Source organism: Amblyraja radiata, chromosome 2 (genome assembly GCF_010909765.2).
Source record: "Amblyraja radiata isolate CabotCenter1 chromosome 2, sAmbRad1.1.pri, whole genome shotgun sequence".
Taxonomy (NCBI): domain Eukaryota; kingdom Metazoa; phylum Chordata; class Chondrichthyes; order Rajiformes; family Rajidae; genus Amblyraja; species Amblyraja radiata.
This window is the reverse complement of record NC_045957.1, coordinates 8,243,249-8,266,395: the sequence shown is the minus strand read 5'-3', so window position 1 is coordinate 8,266,395 and position 23,147 is coordinate 8,243,249. Positions and strand designations below refer to the sequence as shown.

General features: G+C 48.7%; 2 protein-coding genes across 2 annotated transcripts in view; one reads left to right on the top strand and one right to left on the bottom strand.

The window, feature by feature from the left end:
• mroh1 (maestro heat like repeat family member 1) overlaps positions 1 to 20,289 on the bottom strand; it is a 76,882-nt gene extending 56,593 nt beyond the window's left edge. Inside the window, exons 1-2 of the mRNA XM_033039208.1 lie at positions 20,236 to 20,289; positions 8,979 to 9,199 (exon numbers count right to left, since the gene is read on the bottom strand). Coding sequence (XP_032895099.1) covers positions 8,979 to 9,117 — 139 coding nt within the window. The 5' untranslated portion in view covers positions 9,118 to 9,199; positions 20,236 to 20,289. The remainder of the gene's footprint in view (positions 1 to 8,978; positions 9,200 to 20,235) is intronic.
• A 2,700-nt stretch (positions 20,290 to 22,989) lies between these two features.
• LOC116984807 (testis-specific serine/threonine-protein kinase 5-like) overlaps positions 22,990 to 23,147 on the top strand; it is a 13,155-nt gene continuing 12,997 nt past the window's right edge. The window contains exon 1 of the mRNA XM_033039195.1: positions 22,990 to 23,052. Coding sequence (XP_032895086.1) covers positions 22,990 to 23,052 — 63 coding nt within the window. The remainder of the gene's footprint in view (positions 23,053 to 23,147) is intronic.

The window sequence follows — 23,147 nt, the reverse complement described above, 5'->3', positions numbered from 1 at the left end:
TATTACGTGCAGTTCTGGCCGTCCTATCAAGGGGAAGGATGTGGAGGTTTTGGAGAGGGTGCAGAGATTTACCAGGATGCTGTCGGGAGAGTGAGTGTATGCAGTGTGAGTATATGTAGCGTGAGTATACGTAGTATGTGTATATGTAGTGTGTGTACACACACAGTGAATTTGTTTATCTCCTTTATTATATTGACAACAGACTGCTATGTTTACATATTCTGTTGTGCTGCAGCAGGTAAAGGGCCTGTCCCACTTAGGAGATTTTTTCGGCAACTACAGGCTGTCGCCACATGGTTGCCGGAGTGTCGCCTGTATGGTCGTGTGTAGTCTCCTCAGTCGCCCAGAGTCGTAGCGTCTTTCTGGTCACTGCTGGATTTTCAACATGTTGAACATTTTTCGGAGACAGTCGGCGACAGTGGGTTTGACGTCAATGAGCGTAGCTTGACTTCTCCTGACGTAGGTGCTGTCTTGATTGTCGCCAGGTTAATGTAGGTTGTCGCCGGGGCTGACTTCTGTATTTCTTTGTTGTTAAAGCAATGATTCTGTTTCAAACTTTATGTCGAAGGGGGGTCCAATCGCCATTTTTGTTTGGCGATCTGCTACGACTATGACAGTCGCCTAAAAATAGCCTAAGTGGGACAGGCCCTTAAGGCTCTTGGATTAGAGAGTGCTAGCTCTGTCAGGAGAGATTGGACAAACAGATTTTCTCTGGAGTTTCAGAGGTTGACAGGAGATCTGACAGAGGTTTATAGAATGATGAGGCATAGATAATAGGGCGGACAGTCAGAACCTCTCTTCCAGGGTCAAAATGCCAAAAGACTAGCGGCCACAGGGCAAAGGTGGGACGACAGATGGCACAATGGGCTAAGTGTTCGGCTGGCAACCGGAAGGTAGCCGGTTCGAATCCCGCTTGGAGTGCATACTGTCGTTGTGTCCTTGGGCAAGACACTTCACCCACCTTTGCCTGTGTGTGAATGTGTGTGAATGTGTGTGAGTGATTGGTGGTGGTCGGAGGGGCCGTAGGCGCAGATTGGCAGCCACGCTTCCGTCAGTCTGCCCCAGGTCAGCTGTGGCTACAGAAGTAGCTTACCACCACCGAGTGTGACTGAGGAGTGAATGAATAATGCGATGTAAAGCGCCTTGAGTATTAGAAAGGTGCTATATAAATCCCATCCATTATTATTATTAAGGTGAGAGGGGAAAGATTGAATAGGAATCCGAGGGCCATCGTTCTCACATAGTGGGTGAAAGATGGTCATATTTCCGTGCAGTACGACTGTAGGTCAATACAGCATTGGTCTTCCTGCCTGACTGCCACACCTGTTATGTTAACTTTCAATAACTGGTACAAAACGATATCTCGGTTGCTTTGAATATCAAAACTTCCTAATCTCTCCATGTTTTAATGTAAAGTCGTACGAGTCACACAACACAGTAACAGGCCCCACAGCCCAACTAGTCCAAGATGCCCAGTGTAAGCAATGTCACATTTGCCTGTGTTTGGCCCTTCATCCAGTCACACAGCACGGAAACAGGCCCGTCAGTCGGCGCCGACCAACATGCCCCATCTACACCAGCCCTCGAGAAAAAGCAGAGAATTGTAGACCCATCCCACAAACCAACCTCCCTTCTGTGGACTCCACCTGCACCTCACGCTGCCTCAGCAAGGCCAGCAGCATAATCAAGGACCAGTCGCACCCTGGCCACTCCCTCTTCTCCCCTCTCCCATCGGGCAAGAGGTACAGAAGTGTGAAAACACACGCCTCCAGACTCAGCGACAGTTTCTTCCCAGCTGTTATCAGGCAACTGAATCATCCTACCACAACCAGAGAGCAGTGCTGAACTACTATCTACCTCATTGGTGACCCTTGGACTATCCTTGATCTGACTTAAAGACACAAAATGCTGGAGTAACTCAGCGGGACAGGCAGCATCTCTGCAGAGGTCGAGAAGGATCGAGAAAGATCCAGGGTCGAGAAGGGTCTCGACCCGAAACGTCACCCATTCCTTCTCTCCAGAGATGCTGCCTGTCCCACTGAGTTACTCCAGCATTTTGTCTACCATCGATTTAAACCAGCATCTGCAGTTCTTTTCTACACATCTTGATCGGACCTTACTAGCTATACCTTGCACCAAACTTTATTCCCTTATCATGTATCTATACAATGTGAATGCCTCGAATATAATCATGTCTTGTCTCTCTGCTGGCTGGTTTGCACGCAATAAAAGCTAGACGTTTATATTATATAATATATAATAGAAATGTATGAAATTATGAGGGTGGACAGTCAGAACCTGTCTTCCAGGGTCAAAATGCCAAAAGACTAGAGGCCACAGGTTGAAGGTGAGAGGGGAAAGATTGAATAGGAATCCGAGGGCCATCATTCTCACACAGTGGGTGAAAGATGGCCATGTTTCCGTGCAGTACGACTCTGTAGGCCAATACAGCATTGGTCTTCCTGACTGACTGCCTGCCTGCCTGCCACACCTGTTGTGTTAACTTTCAGTGGCTGGTACAAAACGATATCTCGCTTGCTTTGAATATCAAAACTTCCTAATCTCTCCATGTTTTAATGTAAAGTCGTACAAGTCACACAACACAGTAACAGGCCCAACTAGTCAATGCCGACCAAGATGCCCAGTGTAAGCAATGTCACATTTGCCTGTGTCTGGCCCATATCCTTTTACACCTTTCCTATCCAAATGTATTTAAAATATTATTGTCCCTGCCTCAACTACCTCCTCCGGCAGCTCGTTCCATACACCCATCACCCTCTGTGTGACAAAGTTGCCTTTACGGGTTTCTTTTAAATCTTTCCACTCTCATGTTAAACCTATTCTCTCTGGTTCTTGATTCCCCTACTCTGGGTAAAAGACTGTGTGGATTCTCCCTATCTATTCCCCTCGTACACCCCTATAAAATCACCCCTCATCCTCCAGCGCATCAAGGAATAAAGTCCTAGCCTGCCCGACCTCTCCCTGTAGCTCAGGCCCTCGAGTCTAGTTTAGTTTAGAGATACAGCGCGGAAACAGGGCCGGGGTCCGCGCCGACCAGCGATCCCCGCACACTAACACTATCTTACACCCACTAGGGACAGATTTTTACATTTACCAAGCCAATTCACCTACAAGCCCGTACGCCTTTCTGAGAAAACCCACGCAGGTCACGGGGGGGAACGTGCAAACTCCGTACAGACAGCATCCGTAGTTGGGATGGAACCCGGGTCTCCGGCGCTGCATTCGCTGTAAGGCAGCAACTCTACCGCTGGGCCACCGTGACCCCCCCCCCCCCCCCACATATTTTCTGGCAACATATTTTGTAGTCACTTCCCTCAAATGATTCCAAGACTTGCCTCTAGTTTCTAACCATGCTGTGCACTGGCTAGTTCTCCCGGCCAGTCTGACTGTCTTCCTAATTCAATTTTATCTTTGTACGCTTCGTTGCCACCTTCCCCTAGCTAATAATTATCTATTCTATATTTTCCTTGATGTCTCTTTTTCACGCCTTACCCGTCCATATCTCTGTGTCTCCCTCTCCCCCCTAACTCTCAGTCTGAAGAAGTCAGTCAGTCTCGACCCGAGACGTCACCCATTCCTTCTCTCCTGAGATGCGGCCTGTCCCGCTGAGTTACTATCTTCAGTGTAAACAACCAGCATCTGCAATTCCTTCCTACACTATTGGTCACACCTTAACGTACTGCCCTAAATATAGTCAGTGAGTCATTCATACAGCAGGAAACAGGCCCTTCAGCCTCTAGAGTCTACACCAACCACTCCATTACACTGCTGCCATTTTGTTCTGCCCCAGAGTCTGCCCCCTCACTCACACCAGGCAATTCACAGCGGGCTATTAACCAATTCTGCCTCCTTGGGATCTATGGGGAGGCACAGGATATGCTTGCTATCATTGATCGTGGCATTGAGTACACTTTGGTTTGTGGTATTGTTTGCAGTTCTGGTCGCCCCTTTACAGAAAGGATGTGGCAGCTCTGGATAAGGTGCAGGGGAGATTGACCACAATAAGACAATGTGCCAGAGTAACTCAGCAGGTCAAACAGCAACTCTGGACAACATGGATAGGTGATGCTTCAGGACCGGACCCTTCTTCAGACTGACTGTAATAAGCGCAGGCGATCGTTTCGCTGAACACCTCCGCTCGGCCCGCCTAAACCTACCTGATCTCCCGGTTGCTAAACACTTTAACTCCCCCTACCTCCCATTCCCGCACTGACCTTTCTGTCCTGGGCCTCCTCCATTGTCAGAGTGAGGCCCAGCACAAATTGGAGGAACAGCACCTCACATTTAGCTTGGGCAGCTTACACCCCAGCAGGATGAATATTGACATCTCTAACTTCAAGTAACCCTTGCTTTCCCCCTCTCTCCATGCCTCCCCCTTCCTAGTTCTCCGCCCAGTCTGACTGATTAAATTTTATCTCTGTATGCTTCGTTGTCAACTTCTCCTAGCTAACAATGATCTATTCTACATCTTCCTTGATAATCATCCCCTTTGATGTTTCGTGTTCCCATCTTACCCTTCCTTATCTCTGTCTCCCCCTCCCCTGACTCTCAGTCTGAAGATGGATGTCGAAATGTTCCCCATGTTGGGCGAGTCCAGAACCAGGGGCCACAGTCTTAGAATAAAGGGGAGGCCATTTAGGACTGAGGTGAGAAAAAACGTTTTCACCCAGAGAGTTGTGAATTGGTGGAATTCCCTGCCACAGAGGGCAGTGGAGGCCAAATCACTGGATGGATTTAAGAGAGAGTTAGATAGAGCTCTAGGGGCTAGTGGAGTCAAGGGATATGGGGAGAAGGCAGGCACGGGTTATTGATTGGCTTGATTGGCAGATGGTTGGACAAAGTTCAGAGATAAGACGACAATAGTTTTAGTTTAGTTTAGAGATACAGCGCGGAACCAGGCCCTTCGGCCCACCGTGTCTGCACCGACCAGCGATCACCGCACACTAACACCAACCTGCACCCACTAGGGACAATTTTTACATTTATACCAAGCCAATTAACCTACATACCTGCACGTCTTTGGAGTGTGGGAGGAAACCGAAGATCTCGGAGAAAACCCACGCAGTTCACGGGGGGGGAGAACGTACAGAAAAAAACAAACCAACTCACAAACTAACCTCCCTTCTATGGACTCCACCTGCACCTCACCCTGCCTCAGCAAGGCCAGCAGCATAATCAAGGACCAGTCGCACCCTGGCCACTCCCTCTTCTCCCCTCTCCCATCCAGCAGAAGGTATAGAAGTGTGAAAACACACACCTCCAGATTCAGAGACAGTTTCTTCCCAGCTGTTATCAGGCAACTGAACCATCCTACCACAACCAGAGAGCAGTGCTAAACTACTATCTACCTCGTTGGTGACCCTCGGACTACCCTTGATCTGACTTAAAGACACACAATGCTGGAGTAACTCAGCGGGACAGGCAGCATCTCTGGAGAGAAGGAATGGGAGACATTTCGGGTCGAGAAGGGTCTCGACCCGAAACGTCACCCATTCCAACCTCTTCTTGTAGTCAATGCCTCCTAAACCAGGCAGCATCCTGGGAAAAAGGTTTGTTTGTTGCAGTGAACAAGGGGCACTTTGTCAGGCAGACTAATCACCGCCTACAGTTAACCACAGACAGGCAGGGAAAGAATGCTCCAGTCAGGCATGTTGAGACACAACTGCCTGGGTGTCAAACGTAGACCTTTAGTTTAGTTTAATTTAGAGATACAGCGCGGAAACAGGCCCTTCGGCCCACCGCGTCCGTACTGACCAGTGATCCCCGCACACTAACACAATGCTACACCCACTAGGGACAATTTTTACATTTACCAAGCCAATTAACCTACAAACCTGTACGTCTTTGTAGTGTGGGAGGAAACCGAAGATCTCAGAGAAAACACACGGGGAGAAGGTACAAACTCCGTACAGACAGACAGCACCCGTAGTCGGGATGGAACCCGGGTCTCCGGCGCTGCATTTGCTGTATGGCAGCAACTCTACCGCTGTGCCACCGTGACGCCCTGTGAAATGTGTGAAATATGTCTTCCTGCTGACTTGATAGCACGCAAACAAAAGCTTTTCACTGTACACGTGACAATAAACTAGACTGAACTGAACGCTAAACGTTATTCCATTATCACGTATCGGACTTTACTGGCTTTACCTTGTACTAAACATTATTGCCTTATCACAAAAAGCTGGAGTAACTCAACAGGCATGTATCTCTACACTGTGAATGGCTCGATGGTAATCATGTATTGTCTTTCTGCTGACTGGTTGGCACGCAACAAAAGCTTTACACTGTACCTCAGTACACGTGACAGTAAACTAAACTAAACTGAACTAGACCACTTATTTCTTCGTGTCCATAGATGCTGCCTGACCCGCTGAGTTTCTCCAGCATTTTTGTCTACCTAAGAAGCATCCTCAGTACTCAAATCAAACCACAGGCCCTTTGGCCCAACTCATCCACACCGACCAAGGGTCATTGGGTCAATTCCCTCGAAATCTTTCCTATCCACGTACCTGTCCAAATGTCTTTTAAATATTGTTATAGCCTCTACTACATCCTCAAGCAACTCATTCTATACACCCACCACCCTCTGTGTGAAAAAATGTCCCTATTAAATCCTGCCCCTCTCACCTAAAACCATATTGTCCAGCTCTTGGTTGCAGGAGTAGGCCACTCGGCCCTTCGAGCCAGCGCTGCCATTCAATGTGATCATGGCTGATCATCCACAATCAGTACCCCGTTCCTGCCTTCTCCCCGTATCCCTTGATTCCGCTAGCAACAGCTGTTCAGCAGCAGAGGCGTGAGCTGCTGGGCAGGAACCATGCGAGAGGTTTATGAGCAGCCAGGTCCACGATTACAGATGATCAGATTAGACGGCTCGGTGGTGGGGGGGGGTGGGGGCCATCAGCATAGTCAACAGTTGCACTCCCAGTGAAGGCAGCTGAGAGGGTGTGCAGACACCACAGAAATAACCACACCTAACGACACATTCCATTCCTCCTCAAGCAGTGGTTTGGAGCAGAGAGTGCCTGTGCAACTCGCCAGCTCAAACATCTGAAGCAACCTACCAACAACTAGAGAGCAGTCCTGAACTGCTAGCTACCGCATTGGAGACCCTCGTACTATCTTTGATCAGACGTTTGTGTGGGAAGGAACTGCGGATGCTGGTCTACACCAAAGATAGACACAAAATCCTGGAGTAACTCGGCAGAACAGGCAGCATCTCTGGATAAAAGGAATGGGTGACATTTCGTGTCAAGACCTTTCTTCAGAATGGTCTCAACCCGAAATGTTATCCATTCCTTCTATCCAGAGATGCTGCCTGTTTCGTTGTTACACCAGTATTTTGTGTCTTTGATCGGACTTTACTGGCTTTATCTTGCACTAAACGTTATTCCCTTTATCATGTATCTGTTCCACTGTGGACGGCTCGATTGTAATCATGTATTGTCTTTCTGCTGACCAGTTAGCATGCAACAAAAGCTTTTCATTGTACCTCCGTGCATGTGACAATAAACTAATCTAAACTCAAGATAGACACAAAATGTTGGATTAACTCAGCGGGACAGGCAGCATCTCTGGAGAGAAGGAATGGGTGACGTTTTCGGTTGAGACCCTTTCTTCAGACTGAGAATCAGGGGAGAGGGAAACTTTAGATATGGAATGATACAAAGAGCATGTGAATGTAGAATGGTTCATTGGTAGCTGAGGGGAAGGTGACAAGGAGGCAGACAATCAGTAAAATTAATCAGGACGACAGGATTAGTTTTCTTTAGTTTTTTAGTTAAGAGATACAGCGCGGAAACAGGCCCCTCGGCCCACTGGGTCCGCGCCGACCAGCGATCCCCGCACACTAACACTATCCTACACACACTAGGGACTATTTTTACATTTACCAAGCCAATTAACCTACAAACCTGTACGTCTTTGGAGTGTGGGAAGGTCTCGGAGAAAACACATGCAGGTCACGGGGAGAACGTACAAACTCCGTACAGACGGCACCCGTAGTTGGGATGGAACCCGGGTCTCCGGCGCTGCATTCGCTGTAAGGCAGCAACTCTACCGCTGCGCCACCGTGACTAATCAGAAACTAGTCAGAGAACTGGGGAGGGGGAGGGGTGGAGAGAGAGGGAAAGCAAGGGTTACTTGAAGTTAGAGACGTCAATGTTCATACCGCTGGGGTGTAAGCTGCCCAAGCGAAATATGAGATGCTGTTCCTCCAATTTGCACTGGGCCTCACACTGACAGTGGAGGAGGCCCGGGACAGAAAGGTCAGTGCGGGAATGGGAGGGGGATTTAAACTGTTCAGCCAACGTCTCCACATAGCGCATGGCCACATATCACTAAGAGAGTCTGGAGATGATGCAAGGGTCCTCTTCATGATTCATCCTAAGTTGCCTCACAACAGAGGATGTGAAGGGCCTGTCCCGCTTTCACGACCTAATTCATGGCCTTTTTTACTCGTGGACATTTTTCATCATGTTGAAAAAACGCCCCGACCCACTTGATGCCACGAGTACCTACGACTAGCATCACGACACGTTACGACCTACCTACGACCTCGTGATGACCATGCTGCGAGTACGAGTCAAGGGCAAACTCGGTAGATGTCGTGAATTAGGTCGTGAAAGTGGGACAGACCCTTGAGTCTGAAGAAGGGTCTCGACCCGAGATGCCACCCCTTCCTTCTCTCCAGAGATGCTGCCTGTCCCGCTGAGTCACTCCAGCTTTTTGTGTCTACCTTCGGTTTAAACCAGCATCTGCAGATGCTTCCTACACGTCTCTGCAATTTCCTGCGGCCTTGGATGGAGCTGTTCCCAAACCGTGCTGTGATGCATCCCGCAGAAACTGAATGTGGAGACTGAGAATTTTTTTTTGATTCTCTCATTCTGAACAAAGTTGACTTTATAAAAGACGTGAATAAGAGTGCGCGCGGCGACACTGCTCCCACCCCGACCCACCTTGTGTGTGGTTGCCGCTCATCCTGTCACCGCATCGCTGCTCCCTGCTTCCTTCCTGATACTGGTCCGATGGTTTCCCCGGCCGCTGGTTGCTGCTTCCCTCCGCCCTTCCTCCTTTGATGCTTCCTCTCGCCAGCATGCACTCTCCTCCTCCAGGCTACATCCAAACGCCGCCTCCATCCACGCCGGACACACACACGGGCATTTCCAGAAGCTTCCGTCTGTAAGATGAAGCACTCCACATTGTTCACACTCCCACAGTCAAACACACAGGTACTGTGCACTCATATCCTGCCCGACCCCTCCGACCACACCGCTCCGACCTGTCCCTGACGTTACATTTTTAAATGGCTTGACTGTAATCATATACAGGGCCCTCCATAATGTTTGGGACAAAGACCCAGCATTTATTTATTTGCTGCAGGAGGATCGGGCCTGGGAAGTTAATATTCAGGGTTATACATCCTATAGAAAGGACAGGCAGGTGGGCAGAGCAGGGGGGTAGCTCCGCTGGTGAGGGATGGAATTCAGACCCTTGCGAGGGAAGACCTAGGGACTGACGAGGTAGAGTCACTGTGGATTGAGTTGAGGAATTGTAAAGGCAAGAAGACACTAATTGGTGTTATCTACAGACCCCCAAGTAGTAGCCCGGATGTAGGGTGTAAGTTGCAGCAGGAGTTAAATCTGGCATGTAACAAATGTAATGCCACTGTGGTGATGGGGGATTTCAATATGCAGGTAAACTGGGAAAATCAGGTTGGTTCAGGACCCCAAGAAAGAGAGTTTGTAGAATGCCTCCGAGATGGATTCTTAGAGCAGCTTGTAATGGAGCCGACCAGACAAAAGGCAATTCTGGATTTAGTGTTGTCCAATGAACCAGATATGATAAGAGAACTCGAGGTAAAGGAACCGCTTGGAGGTAGTGATCATAATATGATTAGTTTTAATCTCCAATTTGAGAAGGAGAAGGTTAAATCGGAAGTGTCAGTGATGCAGTTGAACAAAGGGGACTATGAAGGCATGAGAGGGGAGCTGGCCAAGGTAGACTGGAAAGAGACTGAAAAGGGGAGATGCAACGAGACCTGGGTGTCATGGTACACCAGTCATTGAAAGTAGGAATGCAGGTGCAGCAGGCAGTGAAGAAAGCAAATGGTATGTTAGCATTCATAGCAAAAGGATTTGAGTATAGGAGCAGAGAGGTTCTACTGCAGTTGTACAGGGTCTTGGTGAGACCACACCTGGAGTATTGCGTACAGTTTTGGTCTCCAAATCTGAGGAAGGACATTATTGCCATAGAGGGAGTGCAGAGAAGGTTCACCAGACTGATTCCTGGGATGGCAGGACTTTCATATGAAGAAACACATGATAGACTCGGCTTGTACACGCTAGAATTTAGAATATTGAGGGGGGATCTTATAGAAACTTACAAAATTCTTAAGGGGTTGGACAGGCTAGATGCAGGAAGATTATTCCCGATGTTGGGGAAGTCCAGAACTAGGGGTCACAGTTTAAGGATAAGAGGGAAGTCTTTTAGGACCGAGATGAGAAAATCATTTTTTACACAGAGAGTGGTGAATCTCTGGAACTCTCTGCCACAGAAGGTAGTTGAGGCCAGTTCATTGGCTATATTTAAGAGGGAGTTAGATGTGGCCCTTGTGGCTAAAGAGATCAGGAGGTATGGAGAGAAGGCAGGGATGGGATACTGAGTTGGATGATCAGCCATGATCATATCGAATGACGGTGCAGGCTCGAAGGGTCGAATGGCCTACTCCTGCACCTATTTTCTATGTTTCTATGATCCTAGCAGGAATGACGGTGGAACAGCAATGGCAGGAATTTCTGGGCATAATCCGGAAGACGCAGGATCATTTCATTCCTAAAAGGAAGAAAGATTCTAAGGGGAGTAGGAGGCAACCGTGGCTGACAAGAGAAGTTAGGGATAGAATAAAACTAAAAGAAAAGATGTATAACACAGCAAAGAGTAGCCGGAAGCCAGAGGATTGGGAAACTTTCATAGGACAACAGAAGGAAACATAACGGGCAATACGGGCTGAAAAGATGAAGTACGAAGGGAAGCTGGCCAGGAATATAAAGAAGGACAGTAAAAGCTTCTTTAGATATGTTAAGGGAAAAAGAGTAGCAAAGTCAAATGTGGGTCCCTTGAAGGCAGACACGGGTGAAATTATTATGGGCAACAAGGAAATGGCAGAAGAGTTGAACAGGTACTTCGGATCTGTCTTCACTAAGGAAGACACAAACAATCTCCCAGATGTACTGGAGGACAAAGGATCTAAGGACGTAGAGGAACTGAAAGAATTTTCATTAGGCGAGAAATAGTATTGGGTAGGCTAATGGGACTGAAGGATGATAAATCCCTTGGGCCTGATGGTCTGTATCCCAGGGTCCTCAGGGAGGTGGCTCTAGAAATAGTGGACGCATTGGTGATCATTTTCCTCGGGACGACAGATGGCACAATGGGCTAAGTGTTCGGCTGGCGACCGGAAGGTAGCCGGTTCGAATCCCGCTTGGAGTGCATACTGTCGTTGTGTCCTTGGGCAAGACACTTCACCCACCTTTGCCTGTGTGTGAATGTGTGTGAGTGATTGGTGGTGGTCGGAGGGGCCATAGGCGCAGATTGGCAGCCACGCTTCCGTCAGTCTGCCCCAGGGCAGCTGTGGCTACAGAAGTAGCTTACCACCACCGAGTGTGACTGAGGAGTGAATGAATAATGCGATGTAAAGCGCCTTGAGTATTAGAAAGGCGCTATATAAATCCCATCCATTATTATTATTATTATTATTTTCCAATGTTCAATAGATTCTGGATCAGTTCCTGTGGATTGGATGATAGCTAATGTTATCCCACTTTTCAAGAAAGGAGCGAGAGAGAAAACGGGGAATTACAGACCAGTTAGCCTGACTTCGGTGGTGGGAAAGATGCTGGAGTCAATTATTAAAGAGGTAATAATGGGGCATTTGGATAGCAGTAAAAGGATTAGTCCAAGTCAACATGGATTTATGAAAGGGAAATCATGCCTGAGGATGTGACAAGTAAAATGGATGAAGGGGTGCCAGTGGATGTAGTGTATCTAGACTTTCAGAAAGCCTTTGATAAGGTCCCGCACGGGAGACTGGTGACTAAAATCAGAGCATGGTATTGGGGGCAGGGTGTTGACATGGATAGAAAATTGGTTGGCAGACCGGAAGCAAAGAGTAGGAGTGAACGGGTCCTTTTCAGAATGGCAGGCAGTGGTGAGTGGAGTGCCGTAAGGCTCGGTGTTGGGGCCGCAACTGTTTACCATATATATTAATGATTTGTAAGAGGAAATTAGGAGCAACACTAGCAAGTTTGCGGATGACACAAAGCTGGGTGGCAGTGTGAACTGTGAAGAGGATGGTAAGAGGTTGCAGGGTGACCTGGACAGGTTGAGTGAGTGGGCAGATGCCTGGCAGATGCAGTATAATATAGATAAATGTGAGGTTATCCACTTTGGCGGCAAAAACAAGGGGGCAGATTATTATCTCAACGAGGTTAGGTTAGGTAAGGGGGAGGTACAGCGAGACCTGGGTGTCCTTGTACACCGGTCACTGAAAGTTGGCTGTATACAAAAATGCCGGAGAAACTCACTGAAAGTTGGCGTGCAGGTACAGCAGGCAGTGAAGAAAGCTAATGGAACGTTGGCCTTCATAACAAGAGGATTTCAGTATAGGAGTAAAGAGGTTCTTCTGCAGTTGTATAGGGCTCTGGTGAGACTACATCTGGTGTATTGTGTACAGTTTTGGTCTCCTAATTTGAGGAAGGACATCCTTGTGATTGAGGCAGTGCAGCGTAGGTTCAGGAGATTGATCCCTGGGATGGCGGGACTGTCATATGAGGAAAGATTGAAAAGACTAGGCTTGTATTCACTGGAGTTTAGAAGGATGAAGGGATATTTTATAGAAACATGTAAAATTATAAAAGAACTGGACAAGCTAGATGCAGGAAAAATGTTCCTAATGTTGGGCGAGTCCAGAACCAGGGGCCACAGTCTTAGAATAAAGGGGAGGTCATTTAAGACTGAGGTGAGAAAAAACTTTTTCTCCCAGAGAGTTGTGAATTTATGGAATTCCCTGCCACAGAGGGCAGCGGAGGCCAAATCACTGGATGGATTTAAGAGAGAGTTAGATGGAGCTCTAGGGGCTAGTGGAGTCAAGGCATATGGGGAGAAGGCAGGCACGGGTTATTGATAGGGGACGATCAGCCATGATCCCAATGAATGGCGGTGCTGGCTCGAAGGGCCGAATTGCCTCCTCCTGCGCCTATTTTCTATGTTTCTATGGTTTCGGCCTGAAACGTCGCCTATTTCCTTCGCTCCATAGATGCTGCCTCACCTGCTGAGTTTCTCCAGCATTTTTGTCTATCTGCGATTCAGACCTGAGAATCACAAGTCTGTGATTCATGGACATCACCAGTTGCTGGGTGTCTTCGCTGGTGATGCTCTGCCAGGCCTGTATTGCAGCCATCTTTAGCTTATGTTTGTTTTGGGGGGCCATTTTTATACATTTTGGTTTCACCGTGTAGAAATTACAGCAGTGTTTATACATAGTCCCCCCATTTCAGGGCACCATAATATTTGGGACACATGGTTTCACAGGTGTTTGTAATTGCTCAGGTGTGTTTAAATGCCTCCTTAATGCAGGTATAAGAGAGCTCTCAGCACCTAGTCTTTCCTCCAGTCTTTCCATCACCTTTGGAAACTTTTATTGCTGTTTATCAACATGAGGATCAAATTTGTGCCAATCAAAGTCAAAGAAGCCATTATGAGATTGAGAAACAAGAATAAAACTGTTCGAGACATCAGCCAAACCTTAGGCTTAACAAAATCAACTGTTTGGAACATCATTAAGAAGAAAGAGAGCACTGGTGAGCTTACTAATCACAAAGGGACTGGCAGGCCAAGGAAGACCTCCACAGCTGATGACAGAATAATTCTCTCTATAATAAAGAAAAATCCCCAAACACCTGTCCGACAGATCAGAAACACTCTTCAGGAGTCAGGTGTGGATTTGTCAATGTCCACTGTCCGCAGAAGACTTCATGAACAGAAATACAGAGGCTACACTGCAAGATGCAAACCACTGGTAAGCCGCAAAAATAGGATGGCCGGGTTACAGTTTGCCAAGAAGTACTTCAAAGAGCAACCACAGTTCTGGAAAAAGGTCTTGTGGACAGATGAGAGCAACAGAAGAGAACTAAAAAGGCAATACGGGGAGAAAAGATAAGGTACGAAGGTAAGCTGGCCATGAATATAAAGGAGGATAGTAAAACTTCTTTAGGTATGCGAAGAGAAAAAAAATAGTTAAGACCAAAGTTGGACCCTTGAAGACTGAAAAAGGTACATTTATTTTGGGGAACAAGGAAATGGCAGATGAGTTGAACAGGTACTTTGGATCTGTCTTCACTAAGGATGACACAAACAATCTTCCTGATGTACTAGTGGCCAGAGGATCTGGGGTGACTGAGGAACTGAAGGAAATCCACATTAGGCAGGAAATGGTGTTGGATAGACTGATGGGTCTGAAGGCTGATAAATCCCCAGGGCCTGATGGTCTGCATCCCAGGGAACTTAAGGAAGTGGCTCTAAAAATCGTGGACACATTGGTGATAATTTTCCAATGTTCTATAGATTCAGGATCAGTTCCTGTGGATTGGAGGGTAGCTAATGTTATCCCAATTTTTAAGAAAGGCAGGAGAGAGAAAACAGGGAATTATAGACCAGTTAGCCTGACATCAGTGGTGGGGAAGATGCTGGAGTCAATTATAAAAGATGAAATAGCGCCACATTTGGATAGCAGTGACAGGATCGGGCCGAGTCAGCATGGATTTACGATGGGGAAATCATGCTTGACTAATCTTCTGGAATTTTTGAGGATGTAACTAGGAAAATGGACAAGGGAGAGCCAGTGGATGTAGTGTACCTGGACTTTCAGAAAGCATTTGATAAGGTCCCACATAGGAGATTAGTGGGCAAAATTAGGGCACATGGTATTGGGGGTTGCGTGCTGACATGGATAGAAATTGGTTGGCAGACAGGAAACAAAGAGTAGGGATTAACGGGTCCCTTTCAGAATGGCAGGCAGTGACTAGTGGGGTACCGCAAGGCTCGGTGCTGGGACCGCAGCTATTTACAATATACATTAATAATTTAGATCAGTGGTTCTTAACCTTTTTGGCACCAGTACGCGCATACGTGAACAAAATACTGTATGTGCTATGTACCTTAGTTAGATTCCTAAACATGGGCTCAACAAATTGATATGTTATTTGTGTCCCCTTCATGACCCCCGGCAAAGCCCAAACGACCCCCATAGGGGGTCACGACCCCCAGGTTAAGAACCACTGATTTAGATGAAGGGATTCAAAGTAACATTGGCAAATTTGCATATGACACAAAGCTGGCTGTCAGTGCGAACTGTGAGGAGGATGCTATAAGAATGCAGGGTGACTTGGACAGGTTGGGTGAGTGGGCAGATGCATGGCAGATGAAGTTTAATGCGGATAAATGTGAAGTTATCCACGTTGGTAGCAAAAACAGGAAGGCAGATTATTATCTAAATGGTATCAAGTTGGGAAAAGGGGAAGTACAACGAGATCTGGGGGTCCTTGTTCATCAGTCAATAAAAGTAAGCATGCAGGTACAGCAGGCAGTGAAGAAAGCGAATGGCATGTTGGCCTTCATTACAAGAGGAGTAGAGTATAGGAGCAAACAGGTCCTTCTGCAGTTGTACAGGGCCCTAGTGAGACCACACCTGGAGTATTGTGTGCAGTTTTGGCCTCCGAATTTGAGGAAGGACATCTTGCTATTGAGGGAGTGTAGCGTAGGTTTACAAGGTTAATTCCTGGGATGGCGGGACTATTATATGCTGAGAGAATGGAGCGGCTGGGCTTGTACACTCTGGAATTTAGAAGGATTGAAACGTATAAGATTATTAAGAGTTTCGACATGCTAGAGGCAGGAAACGTGTTCCCGATATTGGGTGAATCCAGAACCTGAGGCCACAGTTTAAGAATAAGGGGCAAGCCATTTAGAACGGAGATGAGGAAACACTTTTTCACACAGAGTTGTGTGTCTGTGGAATTCTCTGCCTCAGAGGGCGGTTCGCTGGATATTTTCAAGAGAGACCTAGATAGGGCTCTTTAAGGCAGTGGAGTCAGGGAATATGGGGAGAAGGCCGGAACGGGGTACTGATTGGGGATGATCAGCCATGGCTGTCTGGCTCGAAGGGCTGAATGGCCTACTCCTGCACCTATTGTCTATTAACTTATATCAGAGTGATGGCAAAAGTATGGAGGAGAGAAGGAACTGCCCAAGATCCAAAGCATAGCACCTCATCTGTGAAACATTGTGGTGGGGGTGTTATGGCCTGGGCATGTATGGCTGCTGAAGGTACTGGCTCACTTATCTTCATTGATGATACAACTGCTGATGGTAGTAGCATAATGAATTCTGAAGTGTATAGACACATCCTATCTGCTCAAGTTCAAACAAATGCCTCAAAGCTCATTGGCCGACGGTTCATTCTACAGCAAGACAATGATCCCAAACATACTGCTAAAGCAAGAAAGGAGTTTTTCAAAGCTAAAAAATGGTCAATTCTTGAGTAGCCAAGTCAATCACCTGATCTGAACCCAATTGAGCATGCCTTTTATATGCTGAAGAGAAAACTGAAGGGGACTAGACCCCAAAACAAGCATAAGCTAAAGATGGCTGCAATACAGGCCTGCCAGAGCATCACCAGAGAAGACACCCAGCAACTGGTGATGTCCATGAATCGCAGACTTCAAGCAGTCATTGCATGCAAAGGATATGCAACAAAATACTAAACATGACTACTTTCATTTACATGACATTGCTGTGTCCCAAGCATTATGGTGCCCTGAAATGGGGGAACTATGTATAAACACTGTTGTAATTTCTACATGGTGAAACCAAAATGTATAAAAATGGCCTTTATTAAAATCTGACAATGTGCACTTTAACCACATGTGATTTTTTTTCTATTAAAAATCTCAAATTGTGGAGTACAGAGGCAAATAAACAAATGATGGGTCTTTGTCCCAAACATTATGGAGGGCACTGTGTAGTCTTACCGCTGGCTGCTTGGCACGCAACAAAAGCTTTTCACTGTACCTTGGCACACTGCTTGGATAGAGTGGGTGTGGAGAGGATGTGTCCACTAGTGGGAGAGTCTACGAATAGAGGTCATAGACTCAGAATTAAAGGACGTTCTTTCATGAAGGAGATGAGGAGACATTTCTTTAGTCAGAGGGTGGTGAATCTGTGAAATTCATTGCCACAGAAGGCTGTGGAGGCCAAGTCGGTGGATATTTTTAAGGCAGAGATTGAATCTTGAATGGTACGGGTGTCAGAGGCGATGGGGAGAAGGTAGGAGAATTGGGTTAGGAGGAAGAGGTAGATTGAATGGCAGTGTAGACTTGATGGGCCGAATGGCCTAATTCTACTCCTATCACATATGACCTTTTGACACGTGACAATAAACTAACCTAAACTCAAAATGCTGGAGTAAAGGCCCTGTCCCACTTTCACGACCTAATTCACAACCTTTTTTACTCGTGGACATTTTTCATCGGGCTAGAAAAAACGCCCTGACCTACTTGATGCCACGAGTACCTACAACTAGCATCACGACCTGCTACGACCTCGTGACGACCATGCTGCGAGTATGAGTCAAGGGCAAACTCGGCAGAGGTCGTGAAAGTGGGACAGACCCTTAACTTAGTGGGTTAACTTAACGAGTGGCTACTGTGCCCCTCACCAAAGTCCACATTAATTTTCAGTTCACATTTACATTCCCACTTGTGCTTGACAAGATCTGTATCTGAGCACCCAGCGCCTATTTGTCGATGGGAGCAGAATTAGGCCATTCGGCCCATCAAAAGTCTACTCTGCCATTCAATCATGGCTGATCTATCTCTCCCCCCTAACCCCATTCTCCTGCCTTCCCCCCCATAACCACTCACACTTGAACGAATCAAAAATCTATCTGTCTCTATCTTAAAAATATCAATTGACGGCCTCCACAGCCTTCTATGGCAAGGAATTTCACAGATTCACCACCCTCTGACTAAAGAAATTCCTCCTCATCTCCCTCCTAAAGGAACGTCCTTTAATTCTGAGGCTATGACCTCTAGTCCTCGACTCTCCCACTAGTGGAAACATCCTCTCCACATTCACTCTATCCTAGCCTTTCGCTATTCGTGTGTGCGTGTCTGCATGCATGTACCTGTGTGCGAGCGTGTGTCTGTGTGCGAGTGTGTGTGTCTATTACGATCTGTTCCTCTCCCTCTCTCCATGTCTTTTCCAGAATCCGAGTTGTGTCACACTATCTAAATATCTGCTTCTGGTCTCCCCAGCCAATGCCGATCTCGTTGAAACGTGAGATTGTTAAGGGTTTGGACACGCTAGAGGCAGGAAACATGTTCCCGATGTTGGGGGAGTCCAGAACCAGGGGCCACAGTTTAAGAATAAGGAGTAAGCCATTTAGAACGGAGATGAGGAAAAACCTTTTCACACTGAGGGTGGAGGAGGAGGGAGAGTGGAGGGTGCACAACCTCCTGTTTCTGGTTCCCCCTCATGCTGTCTCATGCTCTGTTTCTCTGCCCCGTCTGACCCACCATCCCCACCCCCACCTCATTCTCTGCCCCTCTGTGCGTCTGTCAATCTGCCCAGTGTTCCGAGTTGCTCTTTCCCCCTCTCCCTCCCTTCCCTCTCCGCCCTACCATCCCTTCCCATCACACTTCTTTCCCCTCCCCTACCAGCTATTCCCTCCAATCAATAGACAATAGGTGCAGGAGTAGGCCATTCGGCCCTTCGAGCCAGCACTGCCATTCAATGTGATCATGGCTGATCATCCACAATCAGTACCCCGTTCCCGCCTTCTCCACATATCCCCTGACTCCGCTATCTTTAAATGCCCTATCTAGCTCTCTCTTGAAAGTATCTAGAGAACCGGCCTCCACTGCCCTCTGAGGCAGAGAATTCCACAGAAGCGCAACTCTCAGTGTGAAAAGGTTTTTCCTCATCTCCGTTCTAAATGGCTTACTCCTTATTCTTAAACTGTGGCCCCTGGTTCTGGACTTCCCCAACATCGGGAACATGTTTCCTGCCTCTAGCGTGTCCAAACCCTTAACAATCTCACGTTTCAACGAGATATCCTCTCATCCTTCTAAACTCCAGTATACAAGCCCAGCCGCTCCATTCTATCAGCATATCCTCTCCCACTCCCTCCATTCCCTCTTCCCCCTCCATCCCATCCTTCCCCACCTTATCCATCCCTTTCCCCCCCATCTCACCTCACCTCCCATTCCCCACCACCGCTTCCCCCCTCTCCTCCTCCCCATTCACCTCACCCCTTCACCCACCTGCCCAACCACCTCACACCACCAGTCTGCTCCCCCCCCCTCATTGTCCCTCACCCCCCTCAGTCTCATTCAACCCCTCCCTCCTCATTCAATCCCTCACTCTGCCCCTCCTCTCATTCCCCTTATCTCCTTCCCTCACTCTCCTTCCCTCGTCCCCTCACCCCTCCTCCACCCTCATTGACCTTTCCTCACCCTCATTCCTTCTCACTCTCCCCCCTCCTCCCCCCTCATTCCCTCTCTCTCCCCTCTTTACTCTTCCCCCTCCCTTTCCCTCTCCCCCCTCCACTCTCCCTCCTCCTCCTCCTCCACCCTCATTCGCTCTCGCTCTCCCCCTTCCTCTCTCCCCCTTCACCCTCTCCCCCTCTATCCCCCCCTCTCACTCCCTCTCCCCTTCTCTCTCCTCTCCCTCCCTCTATTTCTCCCCCTCTCCCTCCCTCTCTCCCACTCCCTCTCTCCCCCACTCTCTCTACCCACTCCCTCTCCTCTCTCTCCCCCTCCCTCTATCTCTCCCCCTCTCTCACTCCCTCTCCCCCTCTCTCTCCTCTCCTCACTCCCTCTATCTCTCCTCTCCCTCCCTCCCTCTAACTGTCCCCCTCCGTCCCTCTCTCCTCCCTCTCTCCCCTCCTTCACTCTCCTCTCTCTATCTCTCCTCCTTCACTCTCCCCTCTCTCCCTCCCACTCTCTCTCTCACTCCCTCTCCCTCTCTCTCCCTCTCTATCTCTCCCTCTCCCACTCTCTCCCCCTTCCTTCTCCCTCCCTCTCCCCCTCCCTCCCTCTCTCTCTCCCTCCCTATCTCCTTCCCTCTCTCTTCTCCCTCTCCCTCTCTCACACTCACCTGCTCGGTTGATGCGGCCGCGGGTCACGAGTTGCTGCCGCGGGTCACGTGTGCGGTCCCGGGGTGTCCTGGCGCCGCGCTCACGCCCACGCCCGCTCCGCGCATGCTCCCTCCGCGGCCGCTCCCGCTGGGCGCCGCCATCTTTGATGCTGGCAGCAGGTCGGGCACTGCCGCCACCTGGCGGGGTGGAGGTGTAAGCACCCAGTGCAGGGCTGGCTCAGACAGCACCAACATGATAGACCTTCACTGACCAAAACTCCCCTCCCCTCTGCCCCATAGATCCTATAGCGGAGCAAGATAGACCACTCCTTCTAAATGCAATGGGCTGACGTGTAGTACGCAACGGAGCGGAACGTGGGCCTTTTCTTCATCCATTTCAGTAACCCGACCCGACCCGACCCGACTCGCAGTGTAATCAACGTTGCGGGGGAACAGTTTGTGTTAATAAATTATAATTCTGAAAATGAGGAGAAGATTTTTACCAAAGAACTTTTATTTTTACGAGGATGTTTCCGTAACCGGCTTCCGTCTCCGCACTAGTTATCTTTGCTCCTTTGCTATGGGATCTTTGGTGCGGAGACGGAAGCCGGTTACGGAAATGGGGCCGAAAATTACCCATGAATCTGCCCATGACCGTACTACGTCTTTTTCGTCGAGTGATCTATCTTGCTCGCTATAGGATCTTTGCTCTGCCCCACACTTCCCCACTTGAATCACTGCACCGCCTCCTCCAACCTGACCTTTGAGATATGGCAGAGAGTTGTGGACGTAGCCCAGACCATCACACTGACTGGAGCGAAGGACTGGGTGACGTTTCTGCTCGAGAGCGAGACCCTTCCTCAGACTGAGAGTCAGGGGAGTTGGATGCTGCCTGTGCCGCTGAGTTACTTCAGCATTTTGTGTCCACTATCCGATTCACCTCTACCCCATTGTGGACATTGGACTTTGTCTGTGAAACTGATGCGCTACAATGCTGACAACTATATTCTGCATCCCGTATATCCCCTTTTGCTCTAAATAAGTAAGTAAGTTTATTGGCCAAGTATTCACATACAAGGAATTTGCCTTGGTGCTCCGCCCACAAGTAACAACATGACATACAGTGACAGTTACGAATGACTCAGAAAACACTAAACATTAATAATAATAAAACATTAATGATAAAACACCATTGATCAAGCATGTGAACCAACAAAATACCAGATCAAAGGGAGGCTACAGATTTTTGGCTGTTGAGTAGAGCAACTACTCGTGGATAAAAACTGTTTTTATGTCTGGCTGTGGCAGCTTTGACAGCCCGGAGTCGCCTTCCAGAGGGAAGTGATTCAAAGAGTTTGTGGCCAGGGTGAGAAGGGTCAGAGATGATTTTGCCCGCTCACTTACTGAAGTACAATCTACCGATTGTACTTGAGTTTGACTTTATGTATGGTATTATCCAATCTGTATGGATTGCACACAAAACAAAACTTTCACTGAAGATAGACACAAAGTCTAACTGACTTCAAGGCGAAGGGGGAAAGATTTAATAGGAATCTGAGGGGTAACCTTTTCACACCAAGGGTGGTGGGTGTATGGAACAAGCTGCCAGATGAGGTTGTTGATGCTGGGACTATCCCAACTTTGAAGATACAGTTAGACATGGAGCGGACAGGTATGGAGGGATGCGGACCAAGCGCGGGCACGGTGTAGCAGGGACATGTTAGCCGGTGTGGGCAAGTTGGGCCGAAGGGTCTGTTTCCACACTGTATCACTCGATCACTCTGTGACCCTATGACTGAAGAAGGGTCCCAACTTGAAACGTCACCCATCCTTAATCTCCAGAGATGCTGCCTGACCCGCTGAGTTACACCAGCACTTTGTATCTATCTTTGGTATAAACCAGCATCTGCAGTTCTTTGTTTCTACGAAGCTTTCACCACGGGTTTAGTCTCGAGGGTGTTTAATTGTCGTTCAGAACAATGAACGTGGACGTGGCAAAGATAAACTTAAAGCCGAGGCTAAAGCCAGGGTTAAGGCCAGGGCTAGACCCAGGGCTAGACCCAGGGCTAGAGCCAGGGCTAAAGCCAGGGTTAAAGCCAGGGCTAGAGCCAGGGTTAAGGCCAGGGCTAGACCCAGGGCTAGACCCAGGGTTAAGGCCAGAGCTAGACCCGGGGCTAGAGCCAGGGCTAGAGCCAGGGCTAGACCCAGGGCTAGACCCAGGGCTAGACCCAGGGCTAGAGCCAGGGCTAGAGCCAGGGCTAGACCCAGGGCTAGACCCAGGGCTAGAGCCAGGGCTAGACCCAGGGCTAGACCCAGGGCTAGACCCAGGGCTAGAGCCAGGGCTAGACCCAGGGCTAGACCCAGGGCTAGAGCCAGGGCTAGACCCAGGGCTAGACCCAGGGCTAGACCCAGGGCTAGAGCCAGGGCTAGAGCCAGGGCTAGACCCAGGGCTAGAGCCAGGGCTAGAGCCAGGGCTAGACCCAGGGCTAGAGCCAGGGCTAGACCCAGGGCTAGACCCAGGGCTAGACCCAGGGCTAGAGCCAGGGCTAGAGCCAGGGCTAGACCCAGGGCTAAAGCCAGGGCTAGACCCAGGGCTAGAGCCAGGGCTAGAGCCAGGGCTAGAGCCAGGGTTAAGGCCAGGGCTAGACCCAGGGCTAAGGCCGAAGCTAAAACCAAAGCTAAAGTCGAAGCCAGTGAGTGGCAACAAAGGGTGGAATGTGGAACATGTGCGGGGAGCCCATATTCTAGATTGTTCCCTTGCTGAAAAAAACCCTCATGCGGCCACCTTCCGGAACCTTCTTGTTTTCTTTCAGACGAGGAGGAGAAGGTTGGGAGGCTGTGAGGAGTGGAGCGTGACGCGTGTTGTCCAAACGAGACAGCGAGAGACTTCAATGGGACGAGAAACGTCAGGCCGGGAGCCACCTGTCATCTCT